Raw genomic sequence first — 25,202 nt, 5'->3', positions numbered from 1 at the left:
CCTCCCAACCCAACCCGCGACCCGGCCCCTCTCTAAGCCACGCTCCTCCCGTGGGCGCGTGGCAGGGCGACTCGTCCGACCGTTGGCCTCCTGGCTTGTCGTTTCCGTCTGCTTCTCTTCCTTGACCTGGTTCCGCGCTGCTCTCCTCATCGATCTCCTCCGTGGGGGAAACGCCGTCCGTCTTCGATGCCGTGCTTCCTGCTTTTGTCGTCACTAGGGGCGTGACTCCACAATCCCAGCCGTCGGCCTTAAAGGAGCCGTATACGTTCACCCCTGATGGCCATTCCGTTTCTGGGTCTCCGTCTTCTTCATGCCACGTAGAAGTCTGCGGCTGTTGAGACAAGACGCAAGGTGAAAGGGGGGTGGCGCACCACCAGTCTTTATATTCAGGTGTCTCTTGACAGTCAATCCCGTGACACACCTCCCCCCCTGGCATCTCCCGATCGGGGAGAGGGAACACCCGGGACAAAAAGTCTGCATTTGCATTGTCTTTTCCTTTGCGATGTTGCACAGTAAATGCATAGGGCTGTAAGGACAGAAACCATCGTAACACCCGGGGGTTGTGGCTACTATTTTGGTGCATCCACTTCAGGGGAGCGTGGTCTGTATGTAGAACGAAGGGCTTGCCCTCCAGGTAGTACTTTAATTTGTCAATTGCCCATTTAATTGCCAAGGCCTCCTTTTCGATGGTAGAGTATCGGCACTCCCTGGGAAACAATTTCCTACTGACGTATAGGATCGGATGTTCAATGCCTTCTTTGACTTGTGATAGTACAGCACCTATCCCCTGATTAGAAGCGTCCGTGGATAACATAAATGGTTTGCTGTGATCCGGCGAGATTAAAACAGGAGCCGTTGTCATCGTGGACTTTAGAAGGTGAAAAGCCTGTGAGGCCTCTCTCGATGGGTTACTAAATTCCTTGGCTTTGGCGTCTTTGCGGAGCAGATTGGTTAAGGGGGCTGCCAATTCTGCAAAGCCTGGAATAAAGCGCCTGTAATAACCCACTAGGCCAAGAAAGGCTCTAAGGTCTCTTTTGTTATTGGGGAATGGAACTGCTGCTATCGCTCTTACTTTTTCGCTTTGGGGAGCGATGGTTCCTTCACCCAACACATAGCCCAGGTATTTCACACTTTGAAAAGCTGCTCGCGATTTTTTTGCGTTGATGTGGAGTCCTGCTGTTTGTAGGGCTTCCAGAATGGTTTGTAAGTGTCTCAGATGTTCCTCCCAGTTCTGACTGTAAATGACTATGTCATCCAAGTAGGCTGAACTAAAGTGCGAAAAGGGATGTAAGACTTTGTTCATCAGGCGCTGAAATGTTGCCGGAGCGCCGTGTAATCCGAAAGGCAGAACGGTGAACTCAAAAGCACCTTCATCCGTTACAAAAGCTGTTTTCTTTCTGTCCTCCTCCCGAAGGGGGACCTGCCAATACCCCTTCGTTAGGTCAATGGTGGTGATATATTTAGCGTCTCCAATTTTTTTCAATCAAGTCATCAACTCGAGGAATTGGATACGTATCAAAATACGAGACAGCATTTAATGCTCGAAAGTCCATACTAAATCTTTTAGTGCCATCAGGTTTAGGAATTAGAACAATCGGGGAAGATCAAGGACTCTGTGAAGGGCGTATGACGCCCAAGTCGAGCATGTCCTGCACTTCTTTCCGTACAATCTCTTTCCTTGCTGCGGGAATTCGATAGGGTCTTTGTTTTACCACTTCCCCAGGAAGGGTGTCGATGCAGTGCTCTGCTAACTCAGTCCTTCCTGGTAAGTCGGAAAATATTGCTGTATACGGGGTTAGAGTCTCTGTTAACTCTTGTTTTTCCTGGGGAGTCAGCTCTGGGTTCACCACCAACTGTTCTAGAGTAGAGATATGTCGGGCATCCATCTGCCCTACGAATTGTCCCATCCGGGGTAGGGGTCCCAACCACTCTTTCAAGAGATTGATATGGTAGATTTGTGATTTGTGAGGGGTTAACCGGAGTCTATAGGTAGTGTTTCCGATTTTTTCAGTGATCTGATATGGGCCTTGCCACTCATGCTTGTTCTTAGTACTGATGGAAGGCAGTAGCACTAGAGCCCATTTTCCTACCTCCAGTGATCTTAATCTTTTACCCTTGTCATAGGATTTCTTGTACCTCTCATGTTGATGCTCCATGGAGGTATAGGCGAGTTCTCTTAATTTACCAAGTCTGGTTCGGAGCTGAGAGGTGTATTCCAACATGGATTTTTGCTCCTGGGACGTTTCGTTTTCCCACATCTCTTTAGTGATGTCTAGGAGACTCCGGGGCATCCTACCATACAGTAGCTCAAACGATGAGCATCCTAGGCTGCTTTGCTTTTGGGCTCTTATCACATAAAGGGCGATAGGTAGGAGCCGATCCCAGGCGGGCCCTTCAGCCGTCAGCATTTTTTTTAGTGTTTGCTTCAGAGTCTGGTTGTATCTTTCCACCAAACCATCGGTTTGTGGATGATACACCGAGGTTTTCAAATGTTTTATGTCCAGCGAGGCACACACTTCCTTCATTAATTTTGAGGTGAAGGGAGTCCCTTGGTCGGTCAATACTTCTTTAGGAAAACCTACCCTGGTGAAAAGTTCCACAAATTTTTCAGCGATGGCAGCTGTGGTAGTGTTCTTTAAGGGAAAAGCCTCAACAAACCGAGTGGCATAGTCCACGATTACCAATTCATATAGAAAGCCTCTCCCAGTCTTTGGTAGGGGCCCTATCAGGTCCATGCCCACTCGCTCGAAGGGGATACCAATTATGGGCATCCGTTGTAGGGGGGCAGCCGGAGGGCGCTGTGTGTTTCTTCGTTGACAGACCTCGCACCGGGCACAGAATTCTTGAACATCTTTGTAGATACCCGGCCAATAGAAGTTTCGCAGGATACAGTCAGTGGTTTTTTCCTTGCCGGCATGTCCTGCCATCAAGTGGGCATGTGCAAAGAATAACACTTGTTCTCTAAAAGACTGGGGAACCAATAGCTGCATCTCTGCTTCTTGGTTGGCTTGTCTATATAACAAGTAGTTTTTGATCAAAAAGCGGGGAAATCTTGGAGAGGTCTGATCATCTGAGTTATGGGCCGCTTCCCAGGCGTGGAAAAGGGATCTATCTTCAGCCAGAGCAAATCTGAAGCTGCGATCAATAACCCAGGGTTCGGGGGATAGGTAGGATGGGATATTCACCCCATTCCTGGCTGTGGAAAGGTGTTCCTTAAATAGGGACAGGAATTCTGGATTGTCGGTCCCCAGGATCATATCTTCAGGCAGGGAATCAACTACCCCCACGCTAACAGTACAGGGGTCTCTATCCTGCGGTGTGAGTGTGATGGAGGCCACGGGGTAAGGCTTCACGTCCCCATGGACGCACCTGATATACACGGGACTCTTATGATTCATCTGACCCGGGGTAACGAACCTTGACTGTACCACAGATTGCCTACACCCTGAGTCTAACAATGCTTTTAATTGGAACCCATTCATCCTTATACTCACGTAAAACGTGCTGCCCATTTCGGCGGAATACATCACAGTCCGGGGCAGATACCCCACTTCCATGGGTTCCTCATGACTCTTCCTTTTTGGACACATCCTGGCGATGTGGCCCCACTCGCCACATTCGAAACACTGTGGTCCTTTTGTCGGAGGAACCATCATACCGGGTGGTCTGAATGGTCGGGGAGCCTCTAGTACTGGTTTCGGCCTTTTGTCCGTTTTGTTGGTAGGAGTACCTTTGGAGGTCTTTTCTGGCTCCCACGGAATAGACTTGGGTTGGGCCCTTGCATATTGTGAGGCCATCTCAATGGCTTGTTCTACTGTCAGGCCTACATGCTGTTTGAGCCAACGCTGGGTCGCATATGGTAACGCCTCCATAAACTGCTCTACATAGATTTTATTCAGTATCTCTTCCTTTGTACACACATCGGGGCGAAGCCATTTGTCCGCCGCCATTTTTAACCTGAAGAACAGTGTTTTCGGGTTTTCCCCAGGAACCCCTTTCTCTTTTCGGAAGCGGACTCTATAGGCCTCCTGGTCCAAGCCTAAATGATCCAGTATGACCATTTTAATAGTTGCATATGGGGTTGTCCCCAGGGGATTCGCTGCTTGATATGCAGATTGGGCTTCGGCGGTAAGGAGAGGGGCGAGAAAGAACGGCCATTTTTCTTCGGGCCAGCTCATTGCCCGAGCCGCTCTTTCAAAGTTTACCAAAAAAGCGTCAGGATCCTCACCGGGTACATATTTTTGAAGGGCCATTCCTGACGGATGTGGAGTGTGTACACGTCCTTCGCCCGTGGCCGCCTGTTGGACAGAGGGTATGGGAATGGACTTAAGGCCCTCTACGTGTGCGGTCATGGTTTTAGTAAAAAGTTCTCGGTCCGCTTGAGCAATGGACAGCTGGTTCTCCACGGCCCATTCTAACTTCTCCTGCCCCTTTATGAGGTGTTCGATCAGGGTCTCCATCTTGGTCTCACTGATGGATGGTGAAGTAGATCCCACTTCTGACACCAAATGTCCCGGGGGCTCAGGGAGGTTTGGAGGTTCGACCACTGGTGCGGGAGAGGCCGGCTCAAAGAGAAACACTGGGGCTTTGATTAAGGGTTTTAAGGAGGGCTTTATTGTTATATACGTTTTCTTCATGAAAAGGTAATGAGTCTCTAGTCTCTTGTTATCGCTGAATGCCGCGGTGCCTTCTGGACGTGGAAGTCTTTGTCTTGATACGTCTCAATAGCAGGATCCCACGTGGTACCGGAAAGAAAAGGAAATCAAGAGAAGGCGGATTACTGCCTGCACTCTGGGTAGAAATACACAAGGACCGGGAGTGAAGGAAACGCAAAACCCCGTGAAGTGCTCCAGTTATCTACGGGAGTGACGGAAGGTGCTCGTGCTCAGGGAAGGGTTTGGTTGCAGGAAGTGTCACACCGGGGGCTGTCTCCACCTCCCAACCCAACCCGCGACCCGGCCCCGTACCTCTCTAAGCCACGCTCCTCCCGTGGGCGCGTGGCAGGGCGACTCGTCCGACCGTTGGCCTCCTGGCTTGTCGTTTCCGTCTGCTTCTCTTCCTTGACCTGGTTCCGCGCTGCTTTCCTCATCGATCTCCTCCGCGGGGGAAACGCCGTCCGTCTTCGATGCCGTGCTTCCTGCTTTTGTCGTCACTAGGGGCGTGACTCCACAATCCCAGCCGTCGGCCTTAAAGGAGCCGTATACGTTCACCGCTGATGGCCATTCCGTTTCTGGGTCTCCGTCTTCCTCATGCCACGTAGAAGTCTGCGGCTGTTGAGACAAGACGCAAGGTGAAAGGGGGGTGGCGCACCACCAGTCTTTATATTCAGGTGTCTCTTGACAGTCAGACCCGTGACATGAGGTTAAATACACTTTTGTACAAGACTATGTGGCTCAAAGTAACCCTCAATTCTGACTTTTGAAGCCACGGTACTGGGACTCATCACTTATCTCAGGAGAGGCTTGTGTGATTCAGTCCTTCTCCATTCACAATCAATGTCCGAGTTCGACTGCGTGAACTTGCAGTACTTATCCCCTGCTCAACCTTAACTTTCATGTAAAACACCCTGGGCACGTACTTTATGAAAAGGTAGATGGTGGTTTGACCTATTTTATCCCCCCATTGCATTATTAGTTATTTCTTAATGGGTCGACAGATGCTTCAAGTGCATAAGTATAAAGTAATGGTAGTAAAGGCAGCATGCCGAACATATAAAAATGAACTTTAAAATATCACCGCTAGTGAACCGCTAATTAGGAAGTCCACTCCCATGTACATCTTACTCCATGTCAACAAGGGGAAATGGCTTTCTTTATGTCAAAGGTGAAAGCTCAGTCGCTCTTAACTCTTAGATGCGACGGCAGCAGCTCGGACGGCGGCGCGCTTCTTGGGGATGAGAGGTGCTCTTCTTCGATGCGGTGCAGTGCGACAGTTCCAGCGGCGACACCCTCCTTTGGAGTTGTGACGCCAGGCACAGCTACGGCCACACGCTCCAACCTAGTTGAGAGATTCTTCTCCTGATGCGATGCAGTGCGACAGCTTCAGCGGCGACACCCTCCTTCGGAGTTGCGACGGCAGGCCCAGCGACGGCGACACAGTACTTGTTGAGTCGCACTTCCAGCTCCTTGCGACATGCAGTTCCTCAGAAAGCCCAAAACAGCAGCAGGCACTTCTAAAAGAACTCTAGGAAGCTGGGGGGTGAAGTCTGTTGTCCCCGAGTCTTCAGCAGGAGGCAAGCTCTTTTCCAAGCCCTTGGAGATCCTTCACAAGTTGAAAGCAAAGTACACAAAGTTCCTTTCTCCTTCCTTTGGCAGTAAGGCAACCACTGCAGGCTAATCCCCCAAGCAGCACTTCAGCTTGGGAACAGTCTCTCCTCAGTTTCATCAGCAGGTTCCTCTCCTCAGTAAAGGTTTCTTCTTGTAGCCCAAAGTGATCTAATTTCATGGGATCAGGGTTCCAATATTTAAACTACAAAATCCTTTGTTCTCTGAGGGGAGAAGGGCCTTTTCCCTGTCCAAACCAGTTCTGAAGCACTCCGTTTACCAGACTTCTCCTTTCCTTTCACAGTGCAGGGCAGGCACATTAGACGCCCCACAGGAGGTGGAGCCAGCATTGTGGAAGGCAAGTACAGTCCTGGAGCACTTTGTTTACAGGACTCCTTCTCATCTTTCAGTGTGCAGGGCAGAGACATCAGCCGCTCCCCAGGGGGTGGAGCCAGCATTGTGGGAGGCAGGCACAGCCCTATTCAAGGTTCAGTTGCAACTCCTCCCTCCCATCTAGATGCAGATCTTTCTATTCACCACTGGATGACTCAGCCTGTCTCTTGGAATCCCTCAGGCCTGTCACAAAACCAGACAAAGGAATACACAACCTAGCAGAGGCTGGTTTGAATGGTTAGACAAGCAAATACCTACTTTCTAAAAGTCTTATTTGCAATCACAGAATATTAAAATAAACTTTACTAAACAATGTATTTTAATATTCTGAGTTCAGGCATACTAAATTCGAATAAACATGTAATAATCTAACAACCCATTCTGGCCTATGGAGAACAGGTAGCCTTGCAATATTGAAAAACGAAAATGGCTGTAATTCACTATTATGACATGCCAAACACATCAGGTCTTGTCCTACCTTATACTTACAATGCACCCTGGCCTTGGGCCTACCTTAGGGGTGACTGATATGAAGAAAAAGGAAGGTATAGGGACTGGCAAGTGGGTGCACTTGCCCAGTCAGCCTGAAAGTAACCGACATGCAAGCAAGCTCTGCAATGGCAGACCTTAGACACATTTTACAGGGCTGCTTCTGTGGGTGGCACAACCAGTGCTGCAGGCCCACCAGCAGCATTTGGATTACACGCCCTGGGCACACTCAGTGCACTGTACGAGGATCTGACAAGTAAACCAAATATCAAATCATGGAATCCCTAATCAATACGTCAATTTACAACAGGGAGCACTTGCACTGTGAAACTGGACAGCAGTGGCACAGTGCCCAAAGCATCTAATACCAGCAGAAATACATGAGGCAACAGCAAAAATGGAAGGGAGACCAACGTCAATGGTGCCAGGTCTAACACTTGTCCCCTCCAGCTGAAAAGTTGGGAGAACTACCCTAAATCCTGGGAGTTCTCTTCACTAAGGCGGAAAAATCTGGACAGACCATCAGCGTTGGTGTGTTCTGTACCAGGGCGGTGTTCCTCTGTAAAGTCCATACCCTGTAGGGAAATGGACCACCTCAACAACTTTGGATTCTCATCCCTCATCTGCATACACCATCTGAGGGGCCTGTGGTCTGTCTGAACGAGTCCCAAACAGGTATGGTCTCAGCTTCTTCAGAGCCCAGACCACAGCAAATGCCTCACGCTCAATAGCACTCCACCTCTGTTCCCGTGGAAGTAACCTTCTACTGATAAGGGCTACAGGTTGATCTAGGCCTTCCTCATTCATCTGTGACATAACAGCCCCCACACCATGCTCTGAAGCGTCTGTTTCAACGATAAACTCTCTAGAGAAGTTGGGTGCCAGGAGCACGGGCGCTGTGCACATGGCGGCTTTCAGGGCCTCAAAAGCTTTCCGACAGGTGTCAGTAAAGATTACCTTCTTGGGCTGCTTCCTGGAAGTCAGCTCTGTCAAGGGGGCAACAATGTTGCCATACACCTTAACAAACCTCCTGTAGTACCCTGTGAGACATAAGAAGTCTCTCACCTCTGTCTGGGTTTTTGGCGGTTCCCAAGCCAGGATGGTGTCAACCTTGGGTTGTAGGGGCGCCACCTGGCCGCTCCCAACTTGGTGTCCGAATACACCACAGAGCCCTGCCCGATCTGGCACTTACTCGCCTTGATCACGAGGCCTGCCCTCCGCAGTACCAACAACACTTCCCAGAGGTGGCGCAGATGTTCCTTCCAACTGGCACTGAACACTGCAATGTCATCCAGGTAGGTGGCACTGAATTCCTCCAGTTCAACCAACACCTGGTTGACCAACCTCTGAAAGGTGGCAGGGGCATTCTTCATCCCAAAAGGCATAACACGGAACTGGGAATGCCCATCTGGTGTGGAGAATGCGGACCTCTCCTTTACCCCATCAGTCAAGGCGATCTGCCAGTACCCAGGCGTTAAATCAAACGTCTGAGGTACCGTGCAGCCCCTAGCCGATCAATGAGCTCATCAGCTCTGGGGATGGGGTGCGCGTCAGTCTTCGTGACTGAATTGAGCCCTCTGTAGTCCACACAGAACCGGAGTTTGGGTGTGGCACCCGGTGCTGCAGCCTTCGGGACCAAGACCACTGGGCTGGCCCAAGGACTGCTAGAGGACTCAATTACCCCTAGCACAAGTATCTTTGAGACCTCCTCTTGGATGCAAGCCCTCACCCTGTCAATTACCCTGTAAAACTTGTGCTTCACAGGTAAGCTGTCTCCTGTGTCCACATCATGGACACACCAATCTGTGACACCAGAAACCAGGGAGAACAGATCAGAAAACTGTCCCAGCAACTGGCGGCAGTCATTCGGTTGCTCAGTGGTCAGGGTGGAAGAGAGGTTAACACCATCCACTGACCCATCTTGCTCTGAGGCGGACAGGAGGTCAGGAAGAGGCTCAGTCTCCTCCTCCATTCCACTTCAGACCTCCCTAAGTGGGGCTTAACGCGGTTGACATGTGGGACCCTCAAGGGGTTCCTAGGAGACCGCAAGTCCACCAAGTAGGTAACTGGACTCTTGCGCTCCACAACCTCAAATCGTTCAGTCCACTTACCTTGGAGCGCGCAAGGCTCCACTGGGGCCATGATCCACAATTTCTGGCCAGGTTGAAGCTCTACCAGAGTGGCATTCTGGTCATACCAGCACTTCATCTCCTCCTGGCTGGCTTCCAGATTCGCCTCATCGAGTTGCCTGAAACGCCTAGTCTGGTTCCTGAAGGCCAATGTAGCTATATGCATCTTGGGGAGGTTTCCTGGGAGATTGCTCCCAGCCTTCTTTGCCCAGACTCAGAGGTCCTCTGACTGGGTGTCCATAGAGAAGCTCAAGGGGACTGAACCCTAGAGATTTCTGTGGCACCTCACGGTATGCAAACAATAGGCATGGTAAGAGGACGTCCCACTTACGCCTCATGGGTTCCTCAAGACCCATAATCATGCCCTTTAGGGTTCGGTTGAACCGGTCAACCAACCCATTTCCTTGGGGGTGGTAAGGAGTGGTGAACTTATAAGTCACACCACACTCCTGCCACAGGGACTTCATATACTTGGAAATGAAGTTGGTCCCCCGCTCAGACACTACCTCACGAGGGAATCCCTTTCATGAGAAAATGCGACAGTTCCGGCGGCAACACCCTCCTTCGGAATTGCGACGGCAGGCCCAGCGACGGCTTTTACACTTTTACTTAATCAAGTCAGAAACATCTAACTGTACATACCAGAATGTCGCTTACCTAGTTACTCGTGTGGTGGCACCATCCCAATCTTAAGGACCCGCTGTGCAGCCTCTAAAATATCCCCAGGCTTAGGTTGAAGCCGCATACAGCCCTGGTAAGCATACTGCAGGTTCACCACAGTTTTTATTTCCCCCACAACAGGATCTTGATGGGCTGTTATAAATAATACGCTCTCCTCCTTCCTTCCTTCCCCCCTTTAGATTGGGATGGTGCCACCACACGAGTAACTAGGTAAGCGACATTCTGGTATGTACAGTTAGATGTTTCTGACTTGATTAAGTAAAAGTGTCTGACAGTTGTCCTGTCTATGTGTCTAGTGTACCAAGTGGGATCTGTGTCAGCAGGAGGCAAGCTCTTTTCCAAGCCCTTGGAGATCCTTCACAAGTTGAAAGCAAAGTACACAAAGTTACTTTCTCCTTCCTTTGGCAGTGAGGCAACCACTGCAGGCCAATCCCCCAAGCAACACTTCAGCTTGGGAATAGTCTCTCCTCAGTTTCTTCAGGTTCCTCTCCTCAGAAAAGGTTTTTTCTTGTAGTCCAATGTGATCTAATTTCATCAGGGTCCCACTATTTATACCCCAAAATCCTTTGTTCTCTGAGGGGAGAGGGTCCTTTCCCCGTCCAAACCAGTTCTGAAGCACTCTGTTTACCAGACTTCTCCTTTCCTTTCACAGTGCAGAGCAGGCACATCAGACGCCCCACAGGAGGTCAAGCCAGCATTGTGGAAGGCAAGTACAATCCTGGAGCACTTTGTTTACAGGACTCCCTCTCTTCTTTCAGTGTGCAGGGCAGAGACATCAGCCGCTCCCCAGGGGGTGGAGCCAGCATTGTGGGAGGCAGGCACAGCCCTATTGAAGGTCCAGTTGCAACTCCTCCCTGCCATCTAGATGCAGATCTCTCTATTCACCACCAGCCTGTCTCTTGGAACCCCCCAGCCTGGTCACTTACAAAACCAGACAAAGGAATACACAACCTAGCAGAGGCAGGTAAGAATGGTTGGACAAGCAAATACCTACTTTCTAAAAGTGTTATTTGCAAACACAGAATATTAAAATAAACTTTACTAAAAGATGTATTTCATTATTCCGAGTTCAGGCATACTAAACTCGAATTTCTACCATGTTCCCTGAGTCTGTTAGGATTATTAATCTAACAGCCCATTCTGGCCTATGGAGAACAGATAGCCTTGCAATAGTGAAAAACTGAAATAGCTGTAATTCACTACTAGGACATGCCACACACATCAGGTCTTGTCCTACCTTATACTTACAATGCTCCCTGGCTTTGGGCCTACCATAGGGGTGACTGATACTAAGAAAAGAGAAGGTTTAGGGACTGGCAAGTGGGTGCACTTGCCCAGTCAGCATGACAGTACTAGACTGCACGCAGGCTCTGCCATGGCAGACCCTAGACACATTTTACAGGGCTGCTTCTGTGGGTGGCACAACCAGAACTGCAGGACCACCAGCAGCATTTGGATTACACGCCCTGGGCACACTCAGTGCACTGTACTAGGGTCTGACAAGTAAACCAAATATCCAATCATTGAATCCCTAAACAATACGTCAATTTACAACAGGGAGCACTTGCACTGTGACACTGGACAGCAGTGGCACAGTGCCCAGAGCATCTAACACCAGCAAAACTACATGAGGCAACAGCAAAAATGGAAGGGAGACCCACGCCAATGGTGCCAGGTCTAACATGTTTCATTTACACGCTGCGCACCACATGGACTACAACCAGAGACGAATCACCAAGGGAAATAGTCCCCCTGGCTGCACTATCATTCCCCGTTGAATCCAGACTCCTGCTGACTTTAAACAGCGCCCTATAGATGTAGGGTCGGGGCGTAAACATGTTTATGTTTACGCATTTGACCGGCGCGTGGGTGCGAAGAGAGATCACTCCCACCAGCCGCTGCCACCCCTAGCTGCATCCCGGGGATGCTGGACTCGGAGCAGGTGGAGAGGGTGCTTAGGCAGCCGAAGGGCTCAGATGTAGGTGGAAACTGTAAAGCACACGCATGAATCAAAGCTGCGTCTTCTGAGCCCTCCAAAAATATAAATTCACAGAAGAGAGGAAATGGGAAAGAAAGAAATATGTGTAACTGAAAGCATACAGGCAAGAGCGCACACAAGCACAAGAGGATAACATAGATGAAAAGACACAACTCACCTTGATAGGGGGTGTTGGATGTGGTCAAAGAGGAGGAGGAAGGAGGTTTGATTTTAGCAGAGGTTGGTGGTGGTATTCTGGATACATCGGTTACAGTGGCACGTGATTTCTAAATATATGACCAGAATTACTTTGTGATGAGGTTTAATTAAAATTATACAGGACTTCTGGATTTGCTCAACTGTGAAAATTCGAACTTAAAAGTGTTACACAAGTACTTTTTAGAGCAACTTATGAGTATGGTTCCTCCTGAAGTTGTCTGTTTACGTATATTTACGCGTGTTCTTCAAACTTTTATTTATTTGTTAATTGCTGTGACTAGATGTAGAGTACATGTACAGAAGAAGTGGGTGTGCTGGCAAGGCCACGCATTAAAACCATATTTAATATGGTTATAAGTCACGCACACAAATACTTGGAGAATGCATCGTTGTGCGTATATTTACGCACGTTCTTCAAGCAATTATTTATTTGTTAATTGCTGTGTCTAGATGTAGAGTACGTGTACTGAAGCAGTGGGCAAGGCCACGCATTAAAACCATATTTAATCTATACTAATATAATAAAGAGAGAGCCCAAACCTTTGAGGCGGGTAATCTCCGGAACCACAGCACCAATCACAACACCCAATACAGCAGCGTTGGAAAGGGCAGTTGCAGCAGAAGGAATTAGGCTATGCAGACGCCCACCATATACATTTAAAAAGGTAAAAGAACTGTGCCAGCAAAGTATTCCCTTGTGGGCGTGTCTGCATTGTGCTGTGGGCGTGTGCTGGGGGCGTGACAAACGCTGGGGGTGTGTGGTACGTTCCGCCCTTCATGCCATGTCTCATATCGTGTGCAGGGGGCGTGGGCGTGTGTGGGGCGCAGGATTACAAACAAAAAAAGCGAGGGTTGTGTCCAATATTTCATTGTTATTTCTTCCCAGGTTCTGTACATTCCAGCTCCGGGTGTCCACCCTGCTCCCTTTAAATACCCATGCACCCCATAATCATAACCCACCCTTATTCCTTGAAATACCCCAACACCCTTAAACACTAACCCATCTTAACCCTATAAATATACCCTGTACCCCAAAACCCAAACCTATCCCTAAACCCTCAAAATACCCCTGTACCCCAAAACCCAAACCTAGCCCTGAACCCTATAAATACCCCTGTACCTCAAAACCCAAACCTACCCCTGAACCCTAAAAATACCCCTGTACCCCCAAACCTACCCCATAACCCTTAAAATACCCCTGTACCCCAATACCCAAACCTACCCCTGAACCCTAAAAATCCCCCTGTACCCCCAAACCTACCCCTGAACCCTTAAAATACCCCTGTACCCCAATACCCAAACCTACCCCTGAACCCTAAAAATACCCCTGTACCCCAAAACCCAAACCTAGCCCTGAACCATAAAAATAACCCTGTACCCCAAAACCCAAACCTACCCCTGAACCCTAAAATACCCATGTACCCCAAAACCCAAACCTAGCCCTGAACCCTAAAAATACCCCTGTACCCCAAAACCTAAACCTAGCCCTGAACCCTTAAAATACCCCTGTACCCCAAAACCCAAACCTACCCCTTAACCCTAAAGATACCCCAAAACCCAAACCTAACCCTGAAAATACCCATGTACCCCAAAACCCATACCTATCCCTATCCCTAAACCCTAACACTGCCCCTGTACCCCATAACCCATACCTATCCCTAAACCCTAAAACTACCCCTGTACCCCATAACCCAAAACTATATCTGAACCCTTAAAATACCCAAACACCCCAAAACATATACCTCAGTACCCCAAAACATATACCACTATACCCATACTTACCATATCCAAACATTAAAAAAAACATGCTTTTACCATTCATGCATTTACAACGAATTTCGTTGTAAATGTATGCGTGGTAAAAGCATATAAAATGTAATGCCATGCGTTATAATGGCATTGCGGAGTCATGGTACTTTCGTAATGAAAGTATGCGGAGTGATGGTATGCGGAAAGAAAGTTGCGGAATAATGGGTGTTTACCCTCCCCGGTAAGTACATTGGTGGCACGGCGGCCCACATCTCCAGCAACATACTCATATTTTTTCACCACCGATTTGAAAAATGCACAGGTCCCTCTCATTGATGGCCAGCACCGACATACACTTTTAGACACCCCTCCCGCCACAAGTTCTAGAATTGCGAACTTTAGAGCTGGGGAGCTACGTTTGAATCTTGGCATCAGCTCAACATCCTGTGATTCCAGGCAAATCGCTTTGTCTCCCCGTGCCCACGTAGACATATATACAATGATTGCATTTGATGGAAGCAACCATTTGGGATGTATAACTTAAATAATTCTGAATCAAATTCTAGAATGATATGTAAATAGATAAACAATGTATTTTGTTTTATAAAATATTGAGAGCTTAGGGTGTTATATTTTGATAACTGCTTATTTCCTAAGTATAGGATACTTAGATGTTTTTTTAATGGCATCTTTGTTATTTTTAGGGTCTCCCAAGATATGATTTTTTATGTCCTGAGGATGGTCTCGGAAACGCAAGAATAGAGACCGAAACGTCGACGATTGCTTTTTCTACCGGATAATAAATTAGATTGTAAATAGGTAGAAAAGCTTTTGCAATTGTTGTATAGAGAATTTTTATAGATCAATTTATTTGTATGTTCTCTTACAACGTTGTTTATCTATCATGTACCCTTGTAACAAATATTAAATCTGAATACTCTTTCATATACACCCTTTCTCTTGCTCTCTTTTGTCTCAAAAAGATCACTGTTCAGTGACAAACAGAAATTAACTTAAAAAGACATTTGTCACAGTTGTTGTGCATTAACGGCATCAAATATACCAGGTCGTACAATTGTAGATATTTAAAATAATATTCGAAACATTAAGACAATTAAAACCCTTGAAGGTTCAATTACCATAACATATCTATTGCCCAAACCCTCAAGGGTATATTGGGTTGCTCACTTTTGTGTACCATGTTTATGAAAGAGCACCGGGCAGGGACATTTCCTTCTTCAACTTCTTAATGTGGTAAGCAAAACATGGGATCTGTAGGAACCTGGTTAGGTATATAATACACAAGAATAATGGTTCCCTCACAGGAAGCAAACAACCTTCACTTCCTAGGCAATAGTAATATTACGTGTAATAGTAGAAACAAAAAGCAACATTTGTGTAGTAAGTATCCATATATTATGGATGCACAAGCCTGTGCCAAATGCGGCTAACTACATTCAAGTATTGAATTGTAATTGCATTTATATAGCGCTTACTACCCCTGACGAGGTGTCAAAACGCGTTTTCGGCGAATAGCACGCCACTCCGGAACCCATAAAGGATTAGTGGTGAGTTAGTGTAGTGAAGTATGAAAGTAATTTGAGTGGTGGATATGTTCATCAGTTATTTGGATTCAGAAGGATAGTGGAGGGATAGAAGAGGGAAAAAGGTTTGCATTTATATAGCGCTTGATACCCCTGATGAGGTGTTGAAGTGTTTTTCCAGCAAGTAGCACACTACTCCGGAGCCCATAAAGGAATAGTGATGAATTCCTATAGTAAAATATTAAATTAATTTGAATGGCAGACAAGTTAGTCTGTTGAAAAGGATAGTGGAGGGATAGAAGAGGGAAGGATTTAGACTTTTTGTTTGTTTGTTTTGGAGCTCATAGCAGTAGGAGGAGTCTTGGTAGACAATGACAATACTTCACAGACAAGTTTCGTACAGACAAGTTTTGACAAAATAGCAGTAGGTGCTCCTTGTGAACGGCACAGTATTTAGTGAATGGTGAAAAATAGAGAGCAAAAATGTGAAGTGTCAAATAAACCAAACATTAAATTGACTAAAATGGCTTACATTTTCATAACAGGATGCCAGGATCCCAAATGACCCAGTCATTTTCGCTTGTAGGAAAAGTTAATTAAAGTAAACACATTTATGGTGAAGGTTCAACCCCTAAGCATCAAATTGTAATGGATTCTTCATCGGGACCAAATAGGTAGACACCTCATGGCCAATGTCATTAATAGCAGAACCAATCAGGGAAAAAAAGAAATTGTAGATCAGTCATTGAAATGCAGTCAACAAAAGGTTGCCTATATATATATATATATATATATATATATATATATATATATATATATATATATATATATATTTATATGCAGTAACTCGGTTACACAAGATCATATAGTTTATGTATGTTGACGGCACTGAAATCTAAATGGACCTTGTGAACAGCTCTGCAGCGACTGTATCAATCCATTATTAATATAGTTCAGCACTATATATGAATCCCCACTGACCACCAGAGTAATTTAACGCCATTCAAATGGGACATTTCTGGCTGTCAAATGGGCAGTAAAGCTGGGGTGCGAATGAATGAAAGAATTTTGAAAGTGCACAGCTACGCAACAGAGTGTCCCAGTGCTACAAATGTACAGGCAAACATGCAAACTAGCCCAGGAAAGGAGATAAAAGAGGTAGATTTTGAGAGATTTCCTTAAATAATGATTTGTGGGAAATGGCACTAAGTGATAGCATGGAACCAGTTTCTGCTTCGCTGGCAAATACCAAGAATGAAATCCCGCCGGTCCAGGCCAAACGAAATCTGGGTACCTCTACAGCAGTGTCGTAGTGGAGCAGAGCACAGGGACTGGAGTGTTCACTGTTTATATATCTATCTCTTCTGTTCGATCACCATTGTTTGGAAAGACTAAGAATTGGCAATAAGGATTAAAGCAGATCCTTTGTAAGTGTTAAGCGCCCAACAAACCTCAGTAGGAGAAGTAACTGGAATTTTACACTACCTGAGTATTTATTATACACATACTAATACTGAGGAGGTTATACAATTCCACAGGATTTCACTGGGCAGATTTGTTGTGTGTGACTTATTTACAGGGTTGTGGACCCACAGGAGTATGACTGGGCACCATGTTATGTTAATGTATCTACATTTCAGCTGGTGTCTTTATGAAAGCGTATTGGAAACAGAAGTGTTTAAGCCTGCTTTCTACGCCGTCAATGAATTAAATGCACAAACAGTGAGCATGTTAGCCGACTGTGTACAAAAAAATTTAAAAACGAATAAAATGCCACATGTCAGGAGGTCACCTATGCTCAAACAGGTGTCTGAATTGTTGAATTCATTTTTTAAATAAAACATATGTAAATCAATAGCCACATAGTGACATAGTGAGAGGAACACCTTCGAGAAGAAAATAGATTAACACTAAAAACATTAAAATATAAGAAGATAAAAAACAAGATAGAGGTGGTAAAAAAAGAAATCAAGATTCAGCAATATCCACAGACATTAATCTCAACCACAAATTAACCTCTACTCCAAAAGTGCCTCTTTGTAAATTATTGGACAATAAAGTAGTACTGAGCCCAATAATGACTAATTAACTTTCCCAACGGGTCTGCTTCTGGTGTATCAAATGAAAGATGAACTTGCACTGGGGGAGTGTGTTGAAAGTTATCATGTGCTGTAAAAAAATGCAGACATAATTAGAACGTGATTTGTACAATAGGTACAAAGCTTGGGTTAAACATGCCGGGACACATTTCAGTGCTATTCTTATTAGTAGGTCAAAGCAGTGTTTGATGACAGAGCTCCTGTATGTTCAGCAATCAAAGATTGGGATCCCTTGGATGAAGGCCATCTTTGTTACTAAAGATGTGCTCAGCCAGCTTCTAAACTTCAGACTTGCACTGGACCAGTACACACAAAAGTGAATAATGTGCTTCTCGTGAACCATGGCCTCAACTTCAACTGTAACGACTACCGTATTATATACCTCCCAACTCCTACGATCAACTGTATTTATATATATTTATAGAATAATTTTTTTATGTAACAAATGCTATTGATTTTACAAGAGAAACACTGCTCAAAAGGCCGACAAATCAGGAAACTGGAAACATAATGTAGAAAAAAAGTAGAAACAAAAACAAATGCCTGCACTGTTTGCCCCACCCACATTCTTGCAAAATGAAACATAGTATGCCAGGAAACAAAACCACGCTGTCGTTGAAAGTGTCTCTTTAGATATGGTTAGCCTGGCAATTCACGTGGTTTCGAATGTAGTGCACAGAGTCCCTGCCAACCAGGTTCCCTGTGCCAGTGCCTCTTCCCTAAAACCATCCACTATTGGTACTTCTGCCCACTGTAAGTCCCTAGTAAATGGTACCCTGGGTACCTAGTGCCTGGGAGCTGAAGAGGGCCAGTAGGGAACCCTGAATAGGACCCTGCCACGGCCTCAACTTCAACTGTAATGACTACCAGATTATATACCTCCTACGATCAACGGTATTTATAGAATGAAGCATCCAGTTTATATGAGCTGTGGCGGGGTTAGTGATCTTGATGTACTGCTCGAAACATCCATGTCGTTGGGCTCCCATCCAACCTTTCTTTTCCTGCCAACTCCTAACTTTTTCCAATGCTGGGTCATATTGGGTCTTGTTACAATTTCTCTTACTGTGAACTTCAGCCCTAATGGTGTCATAATATTGGTTAATATATGTATAACCGGTGACTGCCAGCTTCGTTGTAGAAGTGACCTGTTAATGATCCTAATGGAATCATCACTCCAAATGGACCCTTTTGAGCTTTACAATAGATTCCATATTCCTACAATATAATGTGTGTAGAAATAGATGACTTACCATCTGGAGTATAGACCTTTTTGAATTCCACTTGGTTCTGATCAGAAATCTCATAGTCCCCTTCCTCTTTTTTGATGCTGCCGGAGTTCATTTCTATTGTGAACCCTCGTCCTGTAGTAACAGATATATGAAAGAGTGGTGTCAGCCATAAGCGCTGCAGATGCAATTCTGCATCTGTCACCTCCTGCATGCCTCATCAATTTCTGCATCCATTTCATATGATGTATGGAAAATTCAAGCACGCACAGGCACATACAGCTCAAGCAAAATCACAATGGCAGTTCTAAGTTGAAAATAGAACTGTTTCTATCTAGCGTCCTGATGACAGTATTGGTCACTCCTGTTTTGCATTCAACAAATGTTATTGATTTTACAAGACAAACACAGCTCAAAAGGCCGACAAATGAGGAAGCTGAAAACATAATGTAGATAAAAAAGGTGAAACAAAAAGCAATTCCTGCAGTTTGCCCCACACACATTCTTGCAAAATGAAACATAGTATGCCAGAATACCAAATCACCCTGTCTTGAGAAAGTGTCTCTTTTGACATGGCTAGCCTGGCAATTGGTGTGGTTTCGATTGTAGTGCACAGGTTCCCTGGCAACCAGGGACCCTGTGCCAGTGTTTCTTCCCTAAAGCTATCCACTATTTGTACTTCTGCCCCTGTAAGTTCCTAGTAAATGGTACCCTGGGTACCTAGGGCCTGGGAGCTGAAGAGGGCCCCCTCAATAGGACCATGCCACTGCCCTAACAGCTTGCATGCCCTGGTGAGGAGAAAAACGACAAAGTCGACATGGCACCATACATGGGGGCCATGCCAGTCAGCATTGCCTGACGCTATAGGTAAGTCACCCCTCTAGCAGGCCTTACAGCCCTAAGGCAAGGTGCAATATACCACAGGCAAGGCCATTTCTGCATGAGTAGATATGCCCCTACAATACTTAAGTCAATTCTTAAGTATTGTAATTGCCAGGGAAGCCATAAGGAGTACATGGGCTGGAAACTTGGCAACTAGAGTTACCCAGCACCATGATGGCTTCACTGAAACCAGGAGTGTTTGGTACCAAACAACTCTTTGTAATTAATCCACTGATGCCAGTGTGAGATTTATTACACCATGAACTCAGGGGGCACCTCAGAGGTGGCCCCTGAAAACCTACTGACCCTGGTGTGACCAATGACTGGCTTTAAGCAGCCTGCCACACACTGACATGTTTCTGGACCTCTGGGTGGAGAGCCTCTGCTCTCCGGGACCAGAAACAATGCACATCCTGGGCGGAGGTGTTACGCCTCCATCCCAAGGATAGGCCCATGTCTTGAATTGGAAGCTTCAAAGGCCTGCCACCTTGGTAGTGCGACCCCCAGCCTCTGCTGCTAGCAGAAGATGAAAAACTTTAAAAAAACAAGGTGGTGAGCCCACCTTTGCCAACTCCACCCCTTGCTGGAGAAGGCAATGCTAAACACACTTTTCAGTCCCCTCATCTTAAAGAGGAGGGGTCTCTTCCAATCAGGGCTAGGATTATGCCCCTCCAACAGCAGGGTGGCATAATTGAGGATGTAGTCCCCCAGGTAAGGTGGCCATTGACCCTCCCTGCTACGCCCCCTAAATCCCTCAGACGTTGAAAGTAGATCTGCAACGACCTAAGAAGATAGAAGACATCCCAAAAGCCAACCCTGCAGAAAAGCCTGAAGACAATGCCTGCCTCTGCTCCAGTTCTACCAGCTTGACTCCAGCTTCAAAGTGCCTGCAACCAAAAGCTGACCTGTCTTGCAGGCAGTGACCTCTGAAAAGCCTGGAAGGACTGTTGCCTTTGAAAAATAATCGACTCTCCCGTGAACAGCGGACCTGTCAAGAAGAAATCAACTCTTAGGACTCCTGTGCCATCTGGAACCGTGAGTCCTGCCCACTCTGCACCCGATACCTATGTCCAACCGATCCAAGGAAGGTCCCCCAGCAACTAGAACCTCGAATCTAGCATTGTTTGACCTCCACAACGGCGCCTGCATTGTGAATCTGAAGGGTTCCCCCAACCGTGACCAACCATGTAGGAAGAAACCAGACAGACAAAGGCACCCTTGCACCAGCAGCCCCTAGCTTTGGAGAGCTTGCCCAGCGGTGCCCCTATGACCACTAATATCCCACCTTACCTGTGGCGTAGCTGGGTTTTCTGCCTGCACACTCCGGTTCAACGCCTGCAGCCTGTTTTCCAAAAGAAGAATCTCCATAGGATTGCATTGGGTGCCCGACACTGAAATTGCACCCTGCACCCATCCGTCTCGGTGCCACTGGTGGTGTATATTTGGTACTGCTTTGTGCCCCCCCCCCCCCCCCGACTGGAACTGTAAGTTGTGCACTTAACCTGTTTAACCGCATTATTGTTTTCCTCCATAGCATAACGTTGAACTGTTCAGAAATGGCACTAATGCCCTCATTACGATGGCAGTCGGATGAGCGTCGGACTGCCATCGTATCAGGACTTGCCCCAATTGTAGGGATTTTACCAGGCACATGCATCAACCTGTTTTGCGAGCGCAAACGGTGCGATTCGCAAAAATCACCCGTTTGTGCCCGCAAAAAGGGCTTTTGCGATGCATCAAGGTGTGAGGCACTCGCAATTTAAGAAATCGCAATTTATTGAGATTTCTTACATTGCGATTGCATTTAAGGAATCACAATATGCGATTCCTTAAATGCAACGCATGTACCCCTTAGAAAAAGAGAATTTGCTATTTGGGGTTGCAAAATACATAGAAATTACTCTAGTCTGTATTTTGCAAAAACCTTGAAAAATGCACTAAAGTAAATTTTTCAAGGCTTTAGGTTACACACAGACACACTTGCCCTTGGGGAGTGTGTGCAGAACACGGGTGCACATCACAATTTCAGGTGTGCAACAGGGTGTCATTTTGACACCTTTGCACCCTTGAAATTGCATGAGCAATTTGCGAGTACCTACTGGTACTCGCAAATTGGGTATGCAATTTCCCATTTATTTCTATGGGCCTGTAGGCCCATAGGACAGAATGGGAAGCCATTCCTTAATTGCGACTCGCAATTAAGAAATGTTTAGAAATCGCTATTTTAATAGCGATTTCTACATGCATAGGCTTTTGAGAGTCACTAATTGCGATTCCTCAATAATCGCAGTTAAGGACTCGCAAAAGCCTACTTTGATGCATGTGCCCCTACGCTCCTTGAGCTGGTCAGAACCATTGGTCAGTCCCTCTGCGCTGCAACGGACCGCATCATTATGTGGCGGTCGGACCGCAGCCTCCGATGTTGGACGGACCCGATCTGCCCGGCATCATAATCAGGCCCTAAGTGGCGACTTTTAAAAGTGAAAAGTATTTTAAATTAAAAATGTACTTACATTATTGCGAACATCTTGGTCCTAAAATAAAGTACAAACAAAGCTTATTTTTGTAAAATTGGTGTGGATTCCCTTTTTGAGTCATGAGTCATTTATTGGTCATTTGTGTGCAATAAATGTCTTATACTCCTCTGTGTTAGACCGAAGGCTGCTCCCCAACAATTGCACTAATAGAGCACTTTGGGTTTTACATGTAGCCCTGTACACTTTTGGGGAACCTCCTGGTCCCACTTTAACCCGCAAATAAACTAATTTCATCATTACCCAGTTGTTATTCAGAACAAACGGGTTCTAACACAATCCCCTTGTAATCTGCTCACGCCAGCCAGACTTTGAGTGCTTTTAGGACAGTCCTGGGCCCTATTCACTGCCACCTCCAAACCCATAAAGTGATCAAGACCACCTTTCCACACCGCCATGGACTGGGGAGCCGTTGTCTTCCACTCTTTTGCTATGCCTTGCTTCGCCAGAGTCAGGCCAAGGAGAACTTATATTGATCACCCCCCCAATGCACCCGTGATGTGAAGGAGTTAGTTTCTGGTCCATCGGGACAGTCCAATTCAAGGCCCCACCCAAACAAGATGTCCCCCCACGCCAAAAGCGATCTAGAGCAGGGCAGCCTGAGACCGTATGTAAAAAGGTGCCCTCCCCCATTCAAAGCAGAGAAAGGTTGGAGAGGCGACCAGCCTCATTTGCCACAGCCAGTGACGGGCAAAATAAACCCTATGAATAAAATTAATCTGGGTCAGTCTAAGTCAGGCCGCGATACCCACAGTCACCCACAGCCTCAGTCCAATCCTCGTCCTCTAATGCATCTACATCGGCCTTCCATGCCCGGAGAGCTGTGAATGTATCCGAACAGTTAGAAATTAGCTCCTGGTAAACTCGAGCAATCTTGCAGTCGCCCAGATCGCCCACAGGCAGCTTGCCCTCTATGGGTTGAATTAGAGACGGTAAGACAAAGCAACATGGTATAGAGTTAAGGCGTGGAGGAGCTGCAGATACTGATGAAAATGGCTAAAATGGAGTTGATATTCTCTGCCTGCAATGTCTGAAAGGATTTAAGGATCATCCTGCTCATGAATTTGTGAGTGCAGATCCCAATCAGATCCCACCTTCTGAAACCCTCCAACGCAGCCCCTTGCGGCAGTCAACGACCCTGCCACAGTGGTGTCCACTTTGTCAGTCTCCCCTACCCATCGGAGGAAACGCCGCCACTGAGTCAAAGCTAATCTAATCACCGGAGGAAGAACATTCCAGTTGCCTCCCCCTCATAGATGAGGAGCGTTCCCCCATCCATTTTTCAGACGTAAAAGAAGGGTTGATGGGCACATCATACCACCAATCATTAATGACCAGAAGAGGCAACACCTGATAATATGACTCAATATCAGCCGCAGCAATAACCCCTCAGTAAGTAGATTAACAACACTTATCAAGGGCAAAACAGAGGGTGCAGATCTCCCAGAAAAAACTATTGAGAGTGGAGTTGACGGAGCAGAACCATTGTTGCAAAATAGAATACAGAAAATTCTGCAATTGATATAGAAATTGGGGGAACAATACCATTTTGAAAATTACAGACCTATCGGATAAGGACAGAGGCAAAACTGACAAAACTCCTATAACTTCTTCTAAGCAAGCCAGAACAGGGTCAAAGTTACGTTTTACAAATCCACCCACGGTCATCCCCAATCCAGACGCCCAACCAAGGTCCTGTGGGCAGACACCAACTGAGAACACAACAGATTTAGATATGTTAAGATAGAGTTCAGAGGATTCACCAAAGATGCACATGATTTGTAAGATATGATGCCCCGAGGACGCAGGAGTGGTCAAAAAGAATAGGACATCATTAACATATATCGCTATTTGATCAGAGGATCATGCCCCCCACTCAAAACCATGGACCTGAGCATCCATACTCACCCACACCGACAAGGGATCCATGGCAAGAGCGAACAGCAGGGGGCTCAGGCACCTCCCACCGAAATTGGGAAAGAGTCCAAACTAGGCCCGGCCACCCGCACCATAGCTGTCAAATCAGCGTATTGAAGTCTGAGATAAGATTGAAATCATGGACTAAAAGTCAGGTGGTGAAGAAGTGCCAGGAAATAGACCCAACTGACTGAGTTGAACGCCTGGTAAATATCAGCAAAAAAAGAACGCTGTGAGCCCCTCCAACCTATAAACACAGAATATTGTGCCGGGTAGCATAATGGGGAGTAAAGCCGGGATGATCAGGATGAACTTAATCTGGAATGAAGCAGGTCAACCGCGACTTCAAGAGGATCTTCACCTCAAAATTTAAGAGGGAGATGGGCAACAAGAGGAATGATCATCCACTGGGCAGCCAGGCAAAGGGAACAACACTATCTCCGCTTGGTGCCAGTCGAGGGGGAAGAGCAGCACACTCACCAGCCAACTGAATCACCCCCAGCATGAGTTCCTGGAATTTTAGCACAAAGGCCTTCCCACAGAATAGCCACGCCAGGTCTGAGAGCTCCTCCCCTGTGAGCATACCGTCTAGGAGGTTGCAATTCAAAAGAGTTCTAAGTCACCAGGGGCTAGATGTAGCTAAATAGTATTTACCGATTCGTAAATACGGAATTTTACCGATTCGGTATTTACGAATTGGTAAATGCTATGTAGTTAATAATTCGGTAAAAATGTCCGAATTGTTAAGATTCGGTATTTACCGAATCGGTATTTACCGATTCGGTAATTGCCATTCATTCCTATGGGCCTCCAATGAATGTCAATTACTGAATCGGTAAATACTGATTCGGTAAAAGGAGGAAAACATTAAGGGTGGCAGGGTGTCACTTTCACACCCTGTTGCACCCCTCAAATGTTTATGGGTGCACATGTTGCAGACATACATGCCTTAAGGGCATGTATGTCTGCAACATGGCAATGAAGCAATTTGCATTAAATTGCTTTTTGTTTTTTTTTCGTTATTTACCACCAACTTGTAGTTGGTGGTAAATTACGAATCCTAACATGGGATAAGCAATCATTTAAGTGCTCCCTA

General features: G+C 46.4%; 1 protein-coding gene across 1 annotated transcript in view; it reads right to left on the bottom strand.

The window, feature by feature from the left end:
- The window catches only part of LOC147700299 (uncharacterized), a 105,473-nt gene that overhangs the window by 62,806 nt on the left and 17,465 nt on the right, over positions 1 to 25,202 (bottom strand). The window contains exon 3 of the mRNA XM_086935663.1: positions 18,798 to 18,908. Coding sequence (XP_086791789.1) covers positions 18,798 to 18,908 — 111 coding nt within the window. The remainder of the gene's footprint in view (positions 1 to 18,797; positions 18,909 to 25,202) is intronic.

The sequence above is a fragment of the Lissotriton vulgaris genome, chromosome 8 (assembly GCF_964263255.1).
Source record: "Lissotriton vulgaris chromosome 8, aLisVul1.2, whole genome shotgun sequence".
In the NCBI taxonomy this organism is placed as follows: domain Eukaryota; kingdom Metazoa; phylum Chordata; class Amphibia; order Caudata; family Salamandridae; genus Lissotriton; species Lissotriton vulgaris.
The sequence above is the reverse complement of the archived record's forward strand: the minus strand, read 5'-3'. Positions and strand labels throughout refer to the sequence as shown.